Genomic DNA, 18,025 nt, shown 5'->3' on the forward strand with positions numbered 1-18,025 from the left:
GGGTCCGAGCCCAGGAAACCTACCCCCAGCCCCCATCCCTGGGCTCCGGGTCATCTAGCAGCTTCTAGACTCATAGGGTTGGGCTCTGGCAAGTGTGGCCAAAGCTGCCTCCAGAGGACACTGAGGCCTCCCAGACCTCCGCCCACACAGCCCAGCAAGGTCATGTGTGATGGGAGGTGTGTTACCACCTCTGATGGGACCCTGGCCTCTGTCCCACCCACCCATCTCCCTGTGAGGTGTCCCCACCACAATTCAGACTGTGCGCTGCCCTGCTCAGAACTCTCCCATGACTCCCCAGTGCCCTTAGGACAAAGCCGGAATTTGGTGTCTGGGGTGACCCAGTCGAGCTCCCGTGTGTGCTCCGCCCTCGCCAGGAGTACCCCCATTGCTCACACCCTCGGGGGTGTTCTGACACCCCATTCTCCACAGATACTCCCTCACCCCCAAGGCCCAGCCAGCTTCACCAGTGCACGTGTCCCTACTCCAGACCTGCAGGCCCCCAAGGGCAGGGAAGGTCTGGGGCATCTGGGTTCCCATCTTTGCCCAGCTCTGGGGCAGACTCCAGCCCTGGGGCACCCTGAGCACATCAGCAGAAGACAGAGCCGTGCTTGTGTTTTTAAGTCTTTGGGGTGACGTCCCCTTTGAGTGACTGCTTGGTGCTGGGCTCTGCCCCTCCCCTCTCTGCAGGAGAGGCCCTGGGAGTTTTGCCCTGACCACTGCAAAGAGCCCCCAGGCTGTGCTTTGAGGATGTGTGTGAGCCTGGGGGGTGGGGGTGATGCTGCTGTCTGGGAAGGCCACCTGGAGGAGTGGCCTCTGAGGAGCTAATTGCCTCCAGGACTCTGAGTCAGGGAAGCAGCATGCGGCAGGCCCTTTGGGTCCTGCTCACCTTCCCCCCAGCTCCCACTGCAGAGTCCAGGGAACCGTAAGAGCAGGGACTATCAGCCCCTAGCCCCAGCCCTTGTGGTTTGAGGTGTCCAGCTCCAAGCAGAACGCCTCCTCCCCACTCCCAGACTGATCTGAGATGGGGTTTGCCCTGTGTGTCCTACTTGCTGGCCCCCAGCCCCCTAGCCCCTGCAGGCAGCGTTCCAGTGGCCACAGTGTCCCCGACCCCCACCCCCCAGGCTAGACCTGCAGGAAGAGCAGGCTGTGGGATGGGCGCCCCCTGGTGGCCATCATGGGCTGTAGCGAGGACCCTGGAGGGAGCCCCATCCTTGGCCACACGGTCAGCCCCAGGAGAAAGGGAGCGCCCCAATCCGCTCCTGCCAGGGACCTCCTGGAGATATTGTCCCGTCACCTTCCTCAGCAGCCGGGACTCTAAATGGCCCTGTTCTTGGTGCTCCCACCCCACCCCACCCCAGGGCCGCACAGCTGGTGCCCGGGGCTGCCCACCTGTGGTCTGGGGGAGGCGGTCCAGGCCTGAGGAAGGGTGGGCTGAATCTGGGCATGTCTGTGGGGACAGATGCCACCAGTGGGGGCGGGCGCAGGGTTCTCCAGAGGCCAGGGTGTGGGTGTGGGAGTTGGGGGGGCTCTGGACAAAGCTGAGCCTATGGCGAGAGGAGGCGGGACTGGACAGGGTGTCCCCCTTCTTCCCACCCCCATGCCACCCCCCCGAGGCTGAGTATGGTGGCTCTCCCTGCTCTAGGGATTCCTGAATCCCCGTGGGTACAGAGAGCACTGGGTGCTCCCAGTTCTGACCGTCCATCCTCTGACTCGGTGACCAGCAGGCTGCATCCGGTTCCTGAGTACCTGCGGGGCCCAGCCAGGCCTAGGGCCCCCGCCTGCTGCCAGAAGCCAGGGGTGGCGCTGTTGGGGAGCATACAAGGCCTTCTCCCCAGGGCCTGAGCGAGCCCAAGAGAGGGGTGAGGTGGGCAAGACAGACCCAGGTGTGCCTCCTTCCTGGCAGCCCCCCAGCCTTCCTCTGAATGCCAGACAGGGGTGTGGTGGGCGCCCTGAGACTGGTGGTGCCCCTGTCCCCAGAGTGGCCTTTAGAAGTGACTCTTCAGGCACAGCGGGTGGGGCTGTCTTGGGGTACTCTGCTTCCGCCGCAGCCACCACCTACTAACTTCCGTGAGCCTCAGTTACTCCGCCTGACACAGGGATCCTGCCCTGCAGGGGAGTGTCAGGGGGAGTGTCAAGGGGAGTAGAGTGCTCAGAAAACAGCAGTGGGAACACCACAGCAATGGTGACAAAGGGGAACGGGAGCCTCAGGAAGGCTAGTGTGCTCGAGGCCCAAGACCAGCTTGCAAGGGCTGATTCCAAACCTGGAGCTCTTGGCTCTCTCCCTGTCCCTTCCCCCAGGGATTCCCAATCCTGAGCCCCTATTGTGGCAGGCAGCAGGCCATTCCTAGAACCTTCCTGAGTGGAAAACTCTTGTGTTGGACTCATCCCTGCCCACCAGGTCTTGGCTCTGCCCTTGGAGCGTGGCTAGCCCTAGAAGGGTAGAGTGACCATACGTCCCTGGTTTAGCATGGAAAGTCTCATGATTCAGTACCGTCTTCATTCCTGAACAAACGCTACAGCTAGTCACCCTCACTGGCAGCTTCCGTGACCTCCCTGCAGGTCCCGAGACCTCCCAGCAAAGCAGCTGGGTGTGGGGGTGCACAAAGGCAGGCCAAGTCTGACATGCAGGGCCTCCTGGCTCCTGGCCACATGCAGAGCTCCCTTGTGTCCCTGGGGCCTAGGCCTCTCCCTCTGGAGAGCGGCCGTGTCTGTGCCAAGGGCAGGCAGACCCTCTTTCCTGGGTCTCCACTCCTCCCAGCCTGACCTGGCAGATGAGGAGAGCCTGTCACATCTTAAGTCTGGAGGGTGACAACTGTGGGTGCCTGTTGAGGAGAGGAATGGGGACCCCACAGGGTCTCTCCATAGAGGCTTCTCCTGTAAGGGGCTGACTTCCTGGTCAGTGGCAGCACGGGCTGCCTCCCCCGTCCCCTGCCAGCAAATGAACTTCCAGAAGGCACCGCTGTCCAGCCGGCAACATCAGCTACAGCCACCCACGGGGGTGGGAGGAACTTTGTCCAGGTGGGCAGCCGGACATCCCTTCTATTGTGCTCCTGAAAGACTCAGGACTGCTTCTAGGGAGACTCCAAATTCTAAACACTCTTTTACCTCTCAGAAAGAAAGTCGGTCTGGTGGCCACTGGGTTCCTCCCAGCTATTCCCCCATTCCAAGGGACTGGGCACCCAGTTCCCAAGGGATCAGTCTCCAAAAGCAGAGGAAGACACCATTGCCATGGCAACCCCAGGGTGCAGTCTGGCGGCCTGCATTCTCTCCAGGGCACTCTAGAAGGCATAGGTGGCCCAGCCCTGGACTAGGGTGGGGAAGCCCCCACACATACAGGCTAGGGGTCAGAGCTGAGGACACATGAGACAAGGGGCTGGACAAATAGGCAGGGCATGGGATGGGGCTTTTGGGGAGTGGGACAGGCTGGCCACCCCTCTCCTAAAGACTGGTGGGAGCCCTTCATCCGTCACAAGAGTACAGACGCCCCGAGCTTCCTAGGGGAGAATGCGAATTAGCAAGAACACCTTTGCCTCCTAGACAGAAAAAGAAGTCTACGTTCACATCAGAAACCAGTGTCTGCAATCCTTAAAGAGATTTATGGAAATGGCTTCGAATTACAGCATTTAGAAAATAAAAATAATCTCAATACATAATATTCCCTCCATTGTATACCCCCCGCCCAAGAAGCCGTCTCTGTGCATGTGCGCCCACTATGCCGCAGTAGCTGGATTTTCTTATAAAAGAAGCAGTCGTGTGCCATCTCTCTAAAAACAGAGCTGCAGCCGTCACTGCAACATGAAGCCTGAGGTTTCAGCCTGAGCTGTTGGTGCGGGGCCGGCTGGCTGCCTCAGCCTGGGGCCCGGGCCACTCCGGGGTCCCGGGGAGACAGAGGGAAGGGGGCGGTGGCAGCAGGTGGGTGGCAGTCCTCTGCCCCAGAAGCCCCGGGCCTGAGAACCTGGGGACCTGGGTCTCAGCGCCGTGCAGGCGGCTGTTTGCCCCCCATCCCATCAGCAGGCAGGCACCCAAGGGCAGTGGGTGCCTGCGGGCCTAGAGGGGCTGGCTGTGCATCTGCACCTCCCCCTCTGAGAATAACCCAGATGTCTGTTGTTTGGCCAAGGTCTGGAAGGGGAGCAGGGACGGGTGCACTGGGGAGTGAGGAGGCAGCTGCCGGCTCCAGGTGGGGAGAGAGAAGGGTAAGTGCCCAGGGAACTGAGACCTGACCCCTCTCCTGGAGGTGTCCCCCATCTGCCCAGGATTTGGCCGCAGGTGTGACCCCATTTCCCTGATCAAGGGCGAGCTCTGAATGGGCCTTCTACTATGGCTGGGCCTCGTGGCAGCCTCTCCGCGGGATGGGGGCGGGGGCCCAGGGACAGGGACCCGGGGAAGGGGCTGGCAGGAGGAGAGCCCACCCTCGCCCAGGCAGCCCCCCCACTGCTGGAACTCCTGCTGGCCCCTGCCGCGGGCCCTCCGTGGCGGGGGGGGGGGATGGGGGCCCACAGGTAGGGTCGGGGATGGGGGCGGGGGCGGGGGGCGGCCAGCAGCCCCTCCATGGCGGCAGCAGCTTGAAGAGGCGCTTAGCGATCCCAGCGCGGCCAGCGGCTGGCTGTGGGAGTCACAGGGCCCTGGCAGCTGTGGGATGTGGGGCGAGTCAGATGGCCGCCCTGTCGCTGTAGAAGGGCGTGACGTGGAACATGTAGCAGTGCGTGCACACACGCACTGGCTTCACCTGCCCATAGCGCGGCAGCGGCGCTGAGTGCGAGGAGCAGCGCGAGCAGAAGATCTGCGGTGGAGGGGTGGCCACGTGGGCAGTGAGCTGGCGTCCTCCACAGCCCTCAACCCTGGGCCTGCGGGGGCACTTCCCACGCCCTCCCTGTGCACGTGCTGCCAGGACCTCCAGAAAAACCTGGCCTGGGTCATGGCCCCAGGAGGCCAGGCTCACGCAGGGGGTTCCGGCACCACTCCCACCCGCTCTCCCTGCACCACTGGCTCTGCAGTGGCTAGGGACAGCACTATTGGGACCCCGGGTGTGGGGGAGCTGGGGGTCTCAATTCCTGGGGGCCAGATCAGAGCAGGGCCCGGGGCTCAGGGACCCCTACACAAAGACCTCAGGGGCCTTGTCAGGTCCCCAGGGCCTCCGTCCTGGCCTCCAGAACACCAGCACAGCCCAGGGGAAGGCCCAGAGCCTGTCCCGGACCACAGGGACGCCCTCCACCGACCCGATCACTTACCTTCCCGCAGCTGCGACAGTGGTGCTTCCGGCGGATGACGGTGAAGGGTGCTTTGCAGGCCGTGCAGAAGCCACACGCCTCGTCGGGGACCCATTCTGGTGGATCTGGGACAGTGGGAATGAGGTCAGCCAAAGGGAGACCTGCAGCAGTGATATGGGCCGCCCTTCTTCTCTCCCCCCAGTCCCTGGACCCCCGATGCTGGCTATGGTCTCAGGAAACCGCTGGCCTCACGGATGGCGCCTGTCCACTAGCCCCCAGCGACAGCCTGTGCTGTGCCACCAGCCAGGCCACCGGCACTCAGGACGTGGGCTGGGAGTGTCCACCTGGATGGTCTTCTCCCTAGCTTCTCTCTGTCAACACCCAGCCTGGCAGACTCCTTGGGCAGAGGTGGTGGCTGAGAAACGAAGAGATCGACGCCCCAGCGCAGCTCTAGGTGCACCCTGTGGGGGCCTCAGATGCCCCCAGCCTTGCCCATCCAGGGCAGTTCTCAGGCTCTTGGGGTCCTAAAGGCCCAGGGAGACCCCCAGCCATCCCCTCCCTGACATGTCTGCAGGCCAGGCTCAGGCCAGGGGCTACCCGCTCCTTCCACGCATGTGGGCCCTGTCCCAGCTGACTTCTCCAGGCCCTGGCTGATGGAAGCCTCTGGAGGTTTGCTCTGGAATTCGTGAGGCATGTCAGCACAGGGAGAAGCGGGCTCCCAAACGCAGTGAGACAGGCACTGTCCTCCCATTTGGGGCACCAAACTGACTGTGGTTTGCCAGGCCCCGAGGCCAGCATCCATGGCCTGGGGGAAAGAGCAGCTCTGATCCTTCCTCAGACCACAGTGTGTGCTCAGAGGCGGACCTTGCAGCCTCACATAACCCCCAGGCTTGATGCTCAAGTGGACACCGTCCTGTGTCCCTAAGTCCCACCCTCAGGGCCTCTAAACAGAACTCGGAAGGGCCTGGGGTTTCCTGGCCTCCTGCCCACCCTGGAGGATCGGCCCCTCCTCCTGCTGGCTTGCACAGACCCCAAACTGCCTCCTACCCAGCTCTCCTGCCTTCCATTCTGGGCCCGGTCAGCTCACCCCTACCCTGCAGGGAGGCCGTATCTTGTGCTTGCCCCCACCCTCCACCCCGTGTCGAATCCTAGGCTGGCCCCAGGGAACTCCTGGACGACAACTTTAGCCCCTAAGGATCTCCAGCTCAGGCACATAAGGCCAGATGCACTCCTGTGCATTGGGCAATGCCAGACATCGCAGCTCGAAGCTCATTACAGTCACTCCTGAGCAGAGGGGCTCCAAGTTCCTATGACAGGTACCCTGTGCATGGTTTTTGGAAAGGTAGAGGTGAGGAGCTTGTGCTGCTCCTGATACCCCAACCCCACAGCCTTTGTTACCCCCAGGGGGCTGGGGTACACCAGGAAGGCCTTGAGCCGGGGACCAGCAGGGTCAGCCAGCAGGCCAGGCGTACCAGGAGTGCTGTGACTTCTGGCCTATGGCGGGGTCAGCTTCAGCCTCCTTCTCGGCCCTAATCCTGTTTGACCCCTGGCCAGGCCTTTCTGCCTCCATCCATCGCCGCTCTTCTCTTAGGCCTCCAGCCCCTTCAAAACTCGTGGGCAGGAGCGCCTGGGTGGCTCAGTAGGTTAAGGCCTCTGCCTTCGGCTCAGGTCATGATCCCAGGGTCATGGGATCAAGCCCCAAGTCGGGCTTTCTGCTCAGCAGGGAGCCTGCTTCCTCCTCTCTCTCTCTCTGCCTGCCTCTCTGCCTACTTGTGATCTCTGTCTAATAAATAAATAAATCTTAAAAAAAAAAAAAAAAAACTCATGGGCAACCCCCTCCCCACAGACAGGGGGCTAGTGCCCCCAGCCTGCCCAGGAGGCTCCCTCTCTGATCACTAAGCCACCAGGCCCCCAGGAGGCCTGACCTCCAGTCTAAAAGGGGAGCAGGGCCTTGGGACTCCCATGTGACCAGACAGTGCCATCCCCTATGAAAAAGGTGCCAGATAGCTGCCATATGAGGCCCTTCCTGTGGGCAGGTGGGTGCAGGTGGGCTCAGCCACCTCTGGCCACAGCCAAAGGCCTTGGCTAAGGGGGTCCATGTGCCCACCCTAGGGGCAACTGCAGGCCCAGAGGGCCTCTGGGAAGGGACCACCAGTTGGAGAAACAGAGCCTTCATGGGTTCTGGGTCCAGACAGAGAGGCGGCCAGTCCAGACAGGCTCCTCACTCCCTGCCCAGCATGCAGCACCTCGGGGTCTGGCCCAGACCTCACACGCACCTTCCAAGTCCCCATCTCGGCTCTTGGCGGCCAGTTCAGAGGACGACGGGGTCTCCTGGCACAGGGCACAGTCCTCCAAGGCTGCACTCCGCAGGCTTTGGGTGACTAGAAGAGAGAGGGAGGGAGAGAGGAAGGGGGGCGTTGATGGGCAAGCACCTGTCCCTGCTAGGCCCACCCGCAGAAGACCAGAAGTGGGTTAGCCCCCCCAAAGCCAGCCGCAGTCCCCCAGCACAGGGGTGAATCAGCACCGCCCCAGCAGGCTGGGATCTGGGCCCTGAGGTCTGCAGCTGCTCCTGCTGTGGGCCCCCAGCCCCAGAGCCCCTGCACTGTCTGTGTGTGGAAGGTCCCCCCCCAGGGCTATGACCCCCGAGGCAGTAGGGGGACCAGGCCTGGACAGGGGCTGGGAGCCAGGAGCTGGGAGCCCACCATCCTTGCTTGCAGAACTGGTCCATGGCACCTACCTTTTCTGAGTCGTGATGTTTCAGAAGCAGCCCCGCCCTGAATTCCCAGAGAGCCCGGTGGCCCGGCTCCCAGGAGGCAGAGCAGGGGACAACACACAGGACTGACTCTGCTCCTTGCCCACATGCAGCCAGGATGTGTCCTCCTGGGTGGGGGTGGGTTCTCCAGCTGAGCGGGCTGCCCCGTGCACCCAGAAGCCCCATGAGGATGGGCAGCTCACCCAGAACAGGTATCTCAGCCCAGCACAAGGGGAGGGCCAGCAGGGATGAGGCCCCTCCCCACCCCATGCATGTGGGAGTGTGTGTGTGTGTGCATCCACGTGTGCATGTGAGAGCTGTGAATGTGTGCGTGTGAGCTTGTGTGCGGTTAGTGTGTGCGGTGAGTGTGTGTGTGGTGAGGGTGAGTGTGAGGGTGAGTGTGTGTGTCGGTGCTGGGATGTGTGGGGATCTGTAAACACATGAGGGAGGTCCCAGGCGGCCACTTCCCCTTATGAGGTGGGGCCTTAGGACCCCTCCTTGACTCTGGGCTGGCTCCCACTGTCAACGCAGTTGGGATGTGCCACGTCCAGGTCTCACTGTCCAGCACCGCCCCCCGCCCAAACCTCTCCACAGCCCGCTGGCCTTGAGAAGTCAACGGCCTTGCTGGAGGGCATGCAGGGACAGCAGGAGGTGCTGCACACACAGGCCTGTGAGTGGGAGCTGGGAGCACCTGCAAACCTGCCAGGGCACCTGTGGGGCCTGTGACCTGTGCCCCTTGGTACGTAGCGGAGAGCCTGGCAGTGCTGGTAGTTTCGTGTGGGCAGTGGGCCACGGAAAGGCAGGCTAGATGGCCCTGGAGGGCCTCGCGTGCTTGGGGGAGTGTGTGGCTCGGGGCGCGGGGGGCGGGGGCGGACATGCCCTTGGGGGCACTCACCCTTCTTTAACTTCTCCTTGTCATCTGTTTCTGGCTTGGTGGCCATGACCTCAAAAAGGGTCTTGAGAATACTCCTCAGGTCGCTGGCATAGTTCGTCTGCAGCTGGTCGGCCACCCCTGGGAGAGAAGGACAAACGGACAGCAGGTCAGGCCAACCAGCTACAGGGGCTCAGGGCTGCGAGCTGGGTGATCCTGGCCAGAGCTCACGGCCCAGGACTGACACGTGTTCCCACGGGTCAGGGCAAGAGGGGGCAGCCCAGCCCCTGGGCCACAGTTTGGCCGAAGTCAAAGCTCAGGAGTCCAGGGAAGGCTGGTGGCAGGGGTGACCACATAGACAGCTCCCTCCCGGCAGGAATGCACTTGCCCCACCCTCCCTGCAGAGCCCCTGGGAGGTCTCCTCCCTCTGAAAATGAGGGCCCTCTCGGTGGAAAGCAATGCTGGGTTAGCTCTGTGGGGGTGGCCCGGCTGCCAGGGACAGCAAAGTGAGGGAGAAGCTGCAGGCGTCCCCCTGAAATGGGAGCCCAGCGACCCATCCCAAGGATAGTGCTGCGGTCAGTGCTTCTAGAGGATTCTCTGTGCACCAGCAACGGCTCTGAGCACCTGCTGGGCATGATGTCTCTCCAAATCCCGACACAAACCTATGCAAACCAGAGCTCAGAGTCACCTGAGGTCCTCATGATCCCACCTGGTCTGGCTTGGCCATGGCCGTGGGGCCCTCGCCCCCAGCACGACCCTGATTCTGCAGGATCGTCAGGCCACGGGCCGCGCTCCTGCCACGCAGGCCAGCTAGAGCCCAGCCCTCAAAGTTGGGGATGGGAAGGGCATGCGGTAGGCCCGAGGGTGCTGCACGCTTTTATACTGTGAACCACACGAATGTGTTCGTTAAACAGAGAGCCAAAGAAAAGCTCATGCACCTCTGAACCCCTGGGGGTGGGGGGCGGACCAAACAGGCGGTGTAGCCATCCCCGGAGAGGGAAACAAAACTAGGTGGGGTACACTAAGCCTGAACCACAAACTGAACAGAACCTCCCCATGTGGGCAGCCAAGGCCCCGTGGGACCCATGGGTTCCCCAGTCCCAGCTTGGGGGCCTGCAGAGAAATGAAGCCCTCCTCCCTGCCCCTGGGCTGGGGATGAAGAAATGACACGGTGGGCAAGCCCCGAGGCCCCCCGCAGCCTGGCGCCGCCTGCCCTGCCCCACACCCAGCCAGGCACCTGAAATGCAAACAAACAGGCGGTGGATGAGGTCGTGGCTGCCGTGGAACCTGGACCGGATCTTCTCTCTTGTGGTCGAAGGGGCAGCCTCCAACCCGGCCTGGTCTGTGAAGCCACTGCATGAGGAAGGAAACACGGGGCGCATGGGGGGGCAGGGCCAGGGACTTCTGGAGCTAAACTCTCGCGGCACGGGAGCCAAGATTCCCGGGGCTTCAGTATGTCACCAGCACCCCATGGGGCCCCTAACGAGTCTGAGTCGGCAGAGGGAGCTGGATGAGACGGGAAGGACCCGACACAGGGTCTGGAGGTGGGTGGACCGGTCAGATTTCGGACTTCTGGCCTTTCCGCAGTGAGGGGGTGATTTTCTGTCATTCCAAGCCCCCACATGTGGGACTCTGTTACGAAGACGGGGTCCTGCCCTCACCACGCACTCCCTTCTCCGCTGCGGCTGAGTGGGACCACCTGGGGGGAGCATCCAATTCCTCTATCACTCCCCTCCTTTCTTCTCTCTCTACCCCTCTATCCTACAATCTAAGAAAATTTCCCCATTTTCCCTTCCAGCCTTGTCCCTGACGTTTAATTTATGCTCTCCCTGTCGTCTCATGGATGCAAGCCCCTATCTGTCTGGGAATATTCATTATAATTTTTAAAAAGTTGCCAACAGCTGCCTGCACTATCCTTTTTCTTCTGGGGAGGGAGTTGGTCTGCTTTCCACACCGGAGGCCTGGCTCAGCACACAGCATCCGGGGTTGTCCGTCTGCACTCAGAGAGGGGCACAGCTGGGGGCCAAGGTTGCTGGGGCCACAACTTCAGAAAGAGAAGTTGGTACCATCCGCGTGAAAGGAGAGCTGCCCACACAACACTCATGTGGCCAGCAGGCATGGCTAATCTTCACGGTGGCCCTGGTAGCTCAGGGGTTGCACAATGGCTGAGTGGACAGACATGGAGGGGAGCCGATCACAGCCCCTCACATGCCGTGTGGGTCCCTGACACACAGAGGAGAAATGTGCAGAACAACTCAGTCTCATGCAGGGCTGGGCCCCGATGGAAGACCACAGAGAAGCACAGACACCCCCAGCCATGGAAGAGGGACACAGGTGTGAACAGGGCCCCAGGGCTCCAAGGGCCCCCTTCCTCCAGCCCAGTGCCCTCGAACATGACGAACAATCGTTAACAAGCTTTAAGTGTTTCCCTGGAGTGTGGAGCAGCCACAGCCGGCGGGCGGTGGGCTGGATGTGCCCCTGCTCTGCTGAGACCTAGATGACGAACTACGGCTGCCTCCTACTGAGCCGCACGGTTTCCGCGGATGGAGCCTCCAAGTATAGGGAGTCACGCAAGGTAAGGGGACTTCACGGTGGGCAATGTCTGCTGCCACTCAGGATCCCCGGAGTCAGTGACAGCTCTGCCCAGAAGATTTGGGAGCAGGGACCCAAACAAACACGGCTCACAGGTGTTCACAGCGGCACTATTTACAAGAGCCCCAAGGTGGGCACAAGCCAAGCGTAGATCAACAGAGAAGCCAGCAAACAACCGTGGTCCTTTCGCACGGGGAAGCACTATTCAGCTGTAGAAGGAAGAGAGCCGTGCGTGCAACATGACGAGGAGGAAGTGGGAAGACAGGAAGTTGTGACCCAGCGACTCATGAAAAGTCACAGTGTGTGACTCCATTTATCTGAAATGTCTAGAGCAGGCAGATGGATAGAAACAGAAGGAGGGGCTGGCGGTGGGGAGAGGGAGCCGCTGCTTAGGGACACGGCGGGGTTTTTTTATCGGGTGACAAAAATGTGTGAATAGCTGCGAACATGCTAAGAACCAGTCAAGTGTACACTTTAAAGAATAAAGGAATGTTTTTCTTGTAATCATGTCACAACTCCTATTCAGGAAACAGCTCGTAAGGTAAATGTCCATCAGCCGTGGGTTGGCTCAACAAACTAGGTCCCATCCATACAATCTCCACTTTGTAGAAGGACAGATGCTAGAAGTGTTGACAGATTAAGTGAAAAGGTCGTATTCTAAAGTTAAAGACCTCGTATGTGCCTGGTGAGACATGGGGAAGACCATCCCGGCATTACCACCAAGTTTATCTGAGGAGCGGGACTATGGAGAAGTTCGTCTTTTCCCCAAGTGTCTTCTGTGAGCAAGGGTTACTTTTGTCATCAGAACACACGTGACTTTGGGGAGAAGGGCAGCGTGTCTGGCAGCAGATGGCACCACAGTCCTGCCTGTGGCAGGAGTCGGCCACCGAGTGGGTGCCCCTGGGGTTCAGCTCTGCAGCCCCAGCCCCACAGCTTGGCACCCGGAGGCTGGGATGTCTTCCCAGAGACTGGAGCAGCGGCCTGCATGCCGAAGCTCTCTGATGCCACAGACAATGGAGGCCATGGAGCCTGAGACTCTGGCCGAGTGAGGGTCAGGGGGTCAGCGGAGAGAGAGACACTGAACTCCACATAGACACAGATCCTAGGCAGGCAGGCAGTCGGCTTCGAAGGGCTGAAGGGAGCAAAAGAAGAGACCACCGGAGCTAAAGCGGGATCTCAGCTGGGACCTAAGTCGGGGTCTTGTCTGGGTCTGCCCGGCCCCGAGGGATGGCCATTGTTTGGGCACTGCCCAGGGCCACCCCTTCAGAAGGGTGTTGATTGTCCACAGGCAGTCGCTAGACAGAGTGCTGGCCAACGGCGGGCACTGGACCCTCTGTGGACACCATATAGGCTGAAGGCAGAGGGGCACTCACATCTACAGGGGGACCCCGTTTCCCCACGTACTGCCCAGCCAGCAGGCTGACAGCGTGGGGACTGTCCGGAGACCAGGCCCCAGGGCTCCTACAGAGCCCTGCCCAGCTCAGCATGCCCCCAGGGCGGGCCCTGGCAGACTCACAGAGGCAGGATGAACCTGAGGCCTCAGAGGAGCTCAGTACCCAGGACTTGCCAGGCCTACACTCCCCTGGACATGCCAGGGGACACCCCAAGGAGCTGCAGCTCCTACCAAGATTACCGAAGGCCCAGAACAAAGAATCTTTTCAAACAGAAGTCAGAACATGTCCCTCCTCTGTTGCAACCTTCCACCCCTGCTTTCCAGTCCAAGAAAAAGCAAAAATCCTTACTGAAGTTTACAGGCCCTGGCAGAATCTGGACCCCTCTCTGTCAACCTTCCTTCCCATACCTGTCACTTACCTTTGCTTCTCAGACTTCCTCCTTGCTGTCTCAGAGAAGCCAAACACACTCTTGGCCACAGGGCCTTTGCATAGATGTCACTGGGCCCAGACCCAGACACCTCTATTTGGTATGCTCTGCTGGAAGGCCTTTCTTTGACCACAAGCAGGACCCCTGCCCCCAACAGCTCTTTTCCTGCCCCTACCCTGCATTGTGCAACTTGGGACACTCAGCGCCCTGACTTAGCAGGTGTGTGCTGACTCTGTCTTACTCTGGGAGAATGCAAGGCTGGCCCGGCAGCACCCTCTCTTCTGTTCATTGCTGCACGCCCAGCATTGAAGGCAGCCCCACCCGCTCCCGCTCCTCACTAACCTCCCAATCTTTATCTGTTGGACAAAGAGTTTGTGTTCATTAGATGTGGGGGAGAACGAGAAGAGGGCTCCCTGTGGGAATGAACGCTTTCTGTCTGGAACAGTAGATGGGGTTCAGGGAAAGGAGCTACCAGCAGAGCCTCCTCACGCCTCACAGCTTTGGAATGCTCCCCGCCCCCCACCATGAAGGAGGAGTGGGAGAGCCCCCAAAAGATATGCCCACCCCAAACCCCCACGACCTGGGACTGGACTGCCCGGACAGGCTCTAAATCCAACGACAAGGGTCCTACTAAGAGGAGCAGAGGAGACAGAAGGAGAGGAGGCTGTGTGTGGACGAAGGGGAGACCGAGGGAGGTGGCCACATGGCCGTGAGTGCTGGGAGTCCCAGGAGCCAGGTCAGGAGATAAGGTCCTTCCCCTGAGGCCTCCAGAAGGAGCACGGCCCGATTTCAGACTTCCAGCCTCCAGAACTGTGACGTAGGATCTTCCTGTTGTTTGAAGCCCGGTGTGCCCTAGTTTGGTCCTGCTTCCCCAGGGAAACCATTCTGGGCACAGAACCGGCAATCCAACCCCAGGTCCATCTCTGCCCTGCTGGGCCCAGAAACTGTTCCTATAGACAGAACGCACGGTAGAATCACCACCGACGGGTCCAGGGAGAGAAGGCCGATCACATGTGGAGGGCATCAGTGCACATGCGAGAGTGGCGGCCACAGGCAGCGCTGTCCAGGCTCCAAGGACATGGCCGGTTCCCGCCAACGAAGCCCACTGGAGCTTGCCAGGCATTCTGGAGAGGCAGTCCCATGAAACACATAATTATGGCTCAAATAGTTCAAGGGAGTCTAAGCTCATAATCATTGTTTAAACTTCTAGGGAAATCGCCCTGCCAGGACGTGTTTGTCTGCTGCGTTCTTCCCACAATTTGTGCGGTGGCCACAGGAGCACGGAGTGGGGAGGAGTGTGTGTGAGGGTCATGTTCTGGCACACAGGGCGGGGCTGGAGGTGGGCGGAAGGCAGGGGGGCATAGGGCCACCTGGCCCTTGGGGTGGGGGGTAAGTCTTCTACCTCCTCTGCCTTGAGAGCTGGGGCCCAGGGCACAGTCTTGATCCCCTCAGCATCCTGGGGCCCTGCCAGCGGGGAGCGGGGTCCCCACCCACTGAATCTCCTATGGGGGGTTTGAGTGCCAAGGTGTGTGTGTGTGGGTGTGAATGTGCTCTAGCGAGTCTGAATGTGCCTGTGTGAGAGCGAGAACACCTGCGTGTGCACGTGCACGTCCCTGAGAACGCACGTGCACGCGTGTGTGAGCGCACAGTCAGAACGGGCACAGTGCCCACCACAGGCCATGATGTCGAGACCAAACGCTCCTCCTAAGTTACCCGGCAGGGACAGAGGGACAGGACTGAGGGTCGACTGTGACCAGCAGCCACCTCACACACCTCGCACACCCTCCCTGCCCCAAGCTGCCTTCCAGTGTCTCCTGTGAGGTCTCACACTATGGCCCAGCCAATCGTGCCCCGCTGTGCCCCCGCCATGACTGGCCGTGACCCCACTGGCAGCCAGGCCTGACTCCACTTGCCCTTCAAACCCACCTCGAGAACCAGCCACTCTGCAGCCTCGTTTTTTTCAAAAGATGTCAGTTTTTTGTCTGTTTATCTGTGCATTCCTTTAAGGATGAATCCTGTCGTGTTTTACTCTTATGTGAAAAGGTTTAAAAATGAGATCCCAGGTGTGTGCATGTTTAAGAGAGACCCTTGTGCGGGGGAGACGCCACAGTCCACCAGGCTGAAGCCCACCTGCTTCCCCGTCCTGGTTCCAGGGTTACTGCTCCCTCCCTGCCAATTCTGGGGAGGAGTGAGGCTGTCCAACACCACTGGGAAGGGGTCTGGTCCCCCCTGGCCGGGGTGAGGGCCAGGACTCAGACATGGGCCCTTGGGGGCAGGGGCAGGCCGTCACAGCCATGGGAGGTGCACACTCTGGGATCGGGTTTCCTGGAAATATCTTCTGGTCATCACTATGGATTATATCCATCCAGAAGGACACAGGAGTTCAAGTGTCCCACAACATTTGTGGGGGATAGCCAGGAAGCCTTGGTGAACCCCTCATCACTAAAGGATGCGCTGCAGAGCCCCGAGGACTGAAGAAGTTTAAGGGATAAGTGGTTTCCCCAAACAGGGAGGACACACAGTAGACCCACCGCCCAGTGCCCCTGGCCCTCGCTGAGCCCTCCTAGCCTGACGACTGACAGATGGGGTGGCCGTGGCCAGAGTGGTGTGCCTGGGTCCCTCAGAGTCACTTCCCTGGACACAGGCCCCCCCAGGCCAGTCTCCCTAGAGTCCAGAGGGAGGGAAAGCCCGGCAACATGCAGGTCCATCGTGCCTGGAGTCACCCCAAGCCTGCTGGGACCCAAGAGGGTCTGTGAAACAGGGTGCATGTCCTCCTCCCAGGCTGGGGAACACCTGATGCCTTGCTGCCTCCCACGTTGCCATGGTGACTCTCTGTTTCTCCCACAGCTGCCCTGGTGGGTGTCATGTGTCCCCAGACACTGGCACACCACCCTGTCCAGCTTTGTCCACTTGTGAGACAGCTCTGTCCCCGACAGCCCCTAGGAGACACCTCCCAAAGCTGGGGCTGTGGGTCATTGGGAGAAGCTGCAGAGTCTGGCAGGGTGGCCCCCACAGCCACGAATATCCACATGGCACACACAGGCTGGGATGGGGGCATGGGCCCCGCTACAGGGGACCAGCTCTGGCTGTGCCTGAGAGATGGGGTGGACAGCTGCCACACCATGCTGGGGGGCAGGGGCCAGAAGAGGTCCCTGGCAGGGGCAGGAGTCTGAAGGACAGAGCCCAGGATGCGGGAGACAGGACATGAGCCCCGGTGTCCCCTTCCAAATCTCAGGGTATCCTGCTATGGCCGGCTGCCTTCCAACTCTTGGCAGCCCCTCATTTTCACTCGAGCTAGGGCAGATATGCTTCCCCCAGCCAAGGACCCCAAGTCACACCCTCCAGCCTAAGGGACGTGGTGTGGGAGCCAGGAGGATAGACTACATCACAGACCTGAGACTTGAGGCTGAACTCTGGGGATAGGCCCAGGGCTCTGCAGTTGGCCCCCAAAACAGAGTCAGACAAATAAGAAGGACTTCCCCCCCACTGAGGGGCTCTGAGCACCTGTTTCAAATCTGTGAAGCAAGGATGGCAAGGACATGCAGCCATGGTGCCTCACAGGCCACTGGGCAAAGCACCCCATGAGTTTCATCAAAGGCACACAGTGACATGGTATAGCAGGGATGGGAGGAATGGCACGGCAGACGGGGTGACCCAAAGAGCAAGCAAGGGCCAGAGGCAGGAGAGTGCGGAGATCACCTAGAAAGCTGACACTGGTCGGGGTGCGAGGAGCCAGCCACGGGGCAGGGACTGGGGCAGGTGGCCTGGACCCCAGAGACCAGGAGCATAGGGACCCCTCACCTCCAGGCAGAGGACCATCACCCAGCTGTCTGGCATCAGCCTGTCTGAGGGGAAGTCAAGAAGATAGAGCAGGGACCCAGGACTACATGAATAAGCTCTTCCACTCACCAAATAAGAAATGGGTAGTTGAACAAATCTATGTCTAGTGAAGAAACTGAAACAATAGTTAAAAACCTTCCCATGAAAACTCTAGGCCCAGATGGCTTCACTGGTGAATTCTAACTAATATTCAAGGCAAAAATAGTACCCATTCTCTACATACTCTTCTGGAAAATTGAAGAAGTGGGACTGCTCCCCAACTCACCCCAGGATCTCAGCTTTGCTCTGATACCCAATCCTGAAAAAGACATCAAGAGAAAAGAAAACTGCTGCCTGACATTCCTTACCACCAGATGCAAAATTCTTAACAAAATTTTAGTAAATCAAAGCCAACAGTGCATAAAAAGGATAATACCTAGTGGCCAAGTAAGGTTCCCAGGAATGTTAGGTTAACTTAACATCTGAATATCAATCAATGCCATTTATCACATTAGCAGGCTAAAAGGTAAGGATACGATCACAAAAGATGGAGAAAAAGCATTTCAGAAAAGTCATCTATTCTTGATAAAAACTCTCAGCAAACTGGGGATAAAGGAGAACTTCCTGAACCTGATTAAGAGCACTATGAAAATCCTACAGGCAACAGTGGATAGTAAATGCTTTCCTTCTGAGATCAAGAATAAGGCAAAAACATCTTGTGTCAACATTTCTAGTCCACATTGTAGTAGAGGTCCTTGCTAGGGCAAACATGCAAGAAAAAGAAGTAAACCACATCCAATGAAAAAGGAGACATAAAATTGGCTTTTTTCACAGGTGACAGCATCATCCATAGAAGTCTGATGAATCTTCCTAAGAACCTTTATAAGTAATGAAAGGAGTTCAGCAAAGTCGCAAGAGACAACACCGGTATACAGCCCTCAGATACATCTCCCTATATTAGCC

General features: G+C 59.5%; 1 protein-coding gene across 4 annotated transcripts in view; it reads right to left on the minus strand.

Annotated features, from left to right (window-relative positions):
- Positions 1–3,570: 3,570 nt before the first annotated feature.
- The window catches only part of ZFYVE28 (zinc finger FYVE-type containing 28), a gene marked incomplete at its 5' end in the record, with an annotated part of 106,648 nt that continues 92,193 nt past the window's right edge, over positions 3,571–18,025 (minus strand). For 2 of the 4 annotated variants that reach the window (XM_080797346.1, XM_080797345.1), the window contains 5 exons: positions 3,571–4,780; positions 5,229–5,332; positions 7,484–7,588; positions 8,855–8,971; positions 10,068–10,183. In XM_080797346.1, coding sequence (XP_080653472.1) covers positions 4,649–4,780; positions 5,229–5,332; positions 7,484–7,588; positions 8,855–8,971; positions 10,068–10,183 — 574 coding nt within the window. In that variant the 3' untranslated portion in view covers positions 3,571–4,648. Of the gene's footprint in view, positions 4,781–5,228; positions 5,333–7,483; positions 7,589–8,854; positions 8,972–10,067; positions 10,235–18,025 lie in introns of all 4 variants that reach the window. The other 2 variants (XM_080797343.1, XM_080797344.1) reach the window with 2 other exon arrangements.

This window comes from Martes martes (assembly GCF_963455335.1).
Source record: "Martes martes genome assembly, chromosome: 2".
In the NCBI taxonomy this organism is placed as follows: Eukaryota; Metazoa; Chordata; class Mammalia; order Carnivora; family Mustelidae; genus Martes; species Martes martes.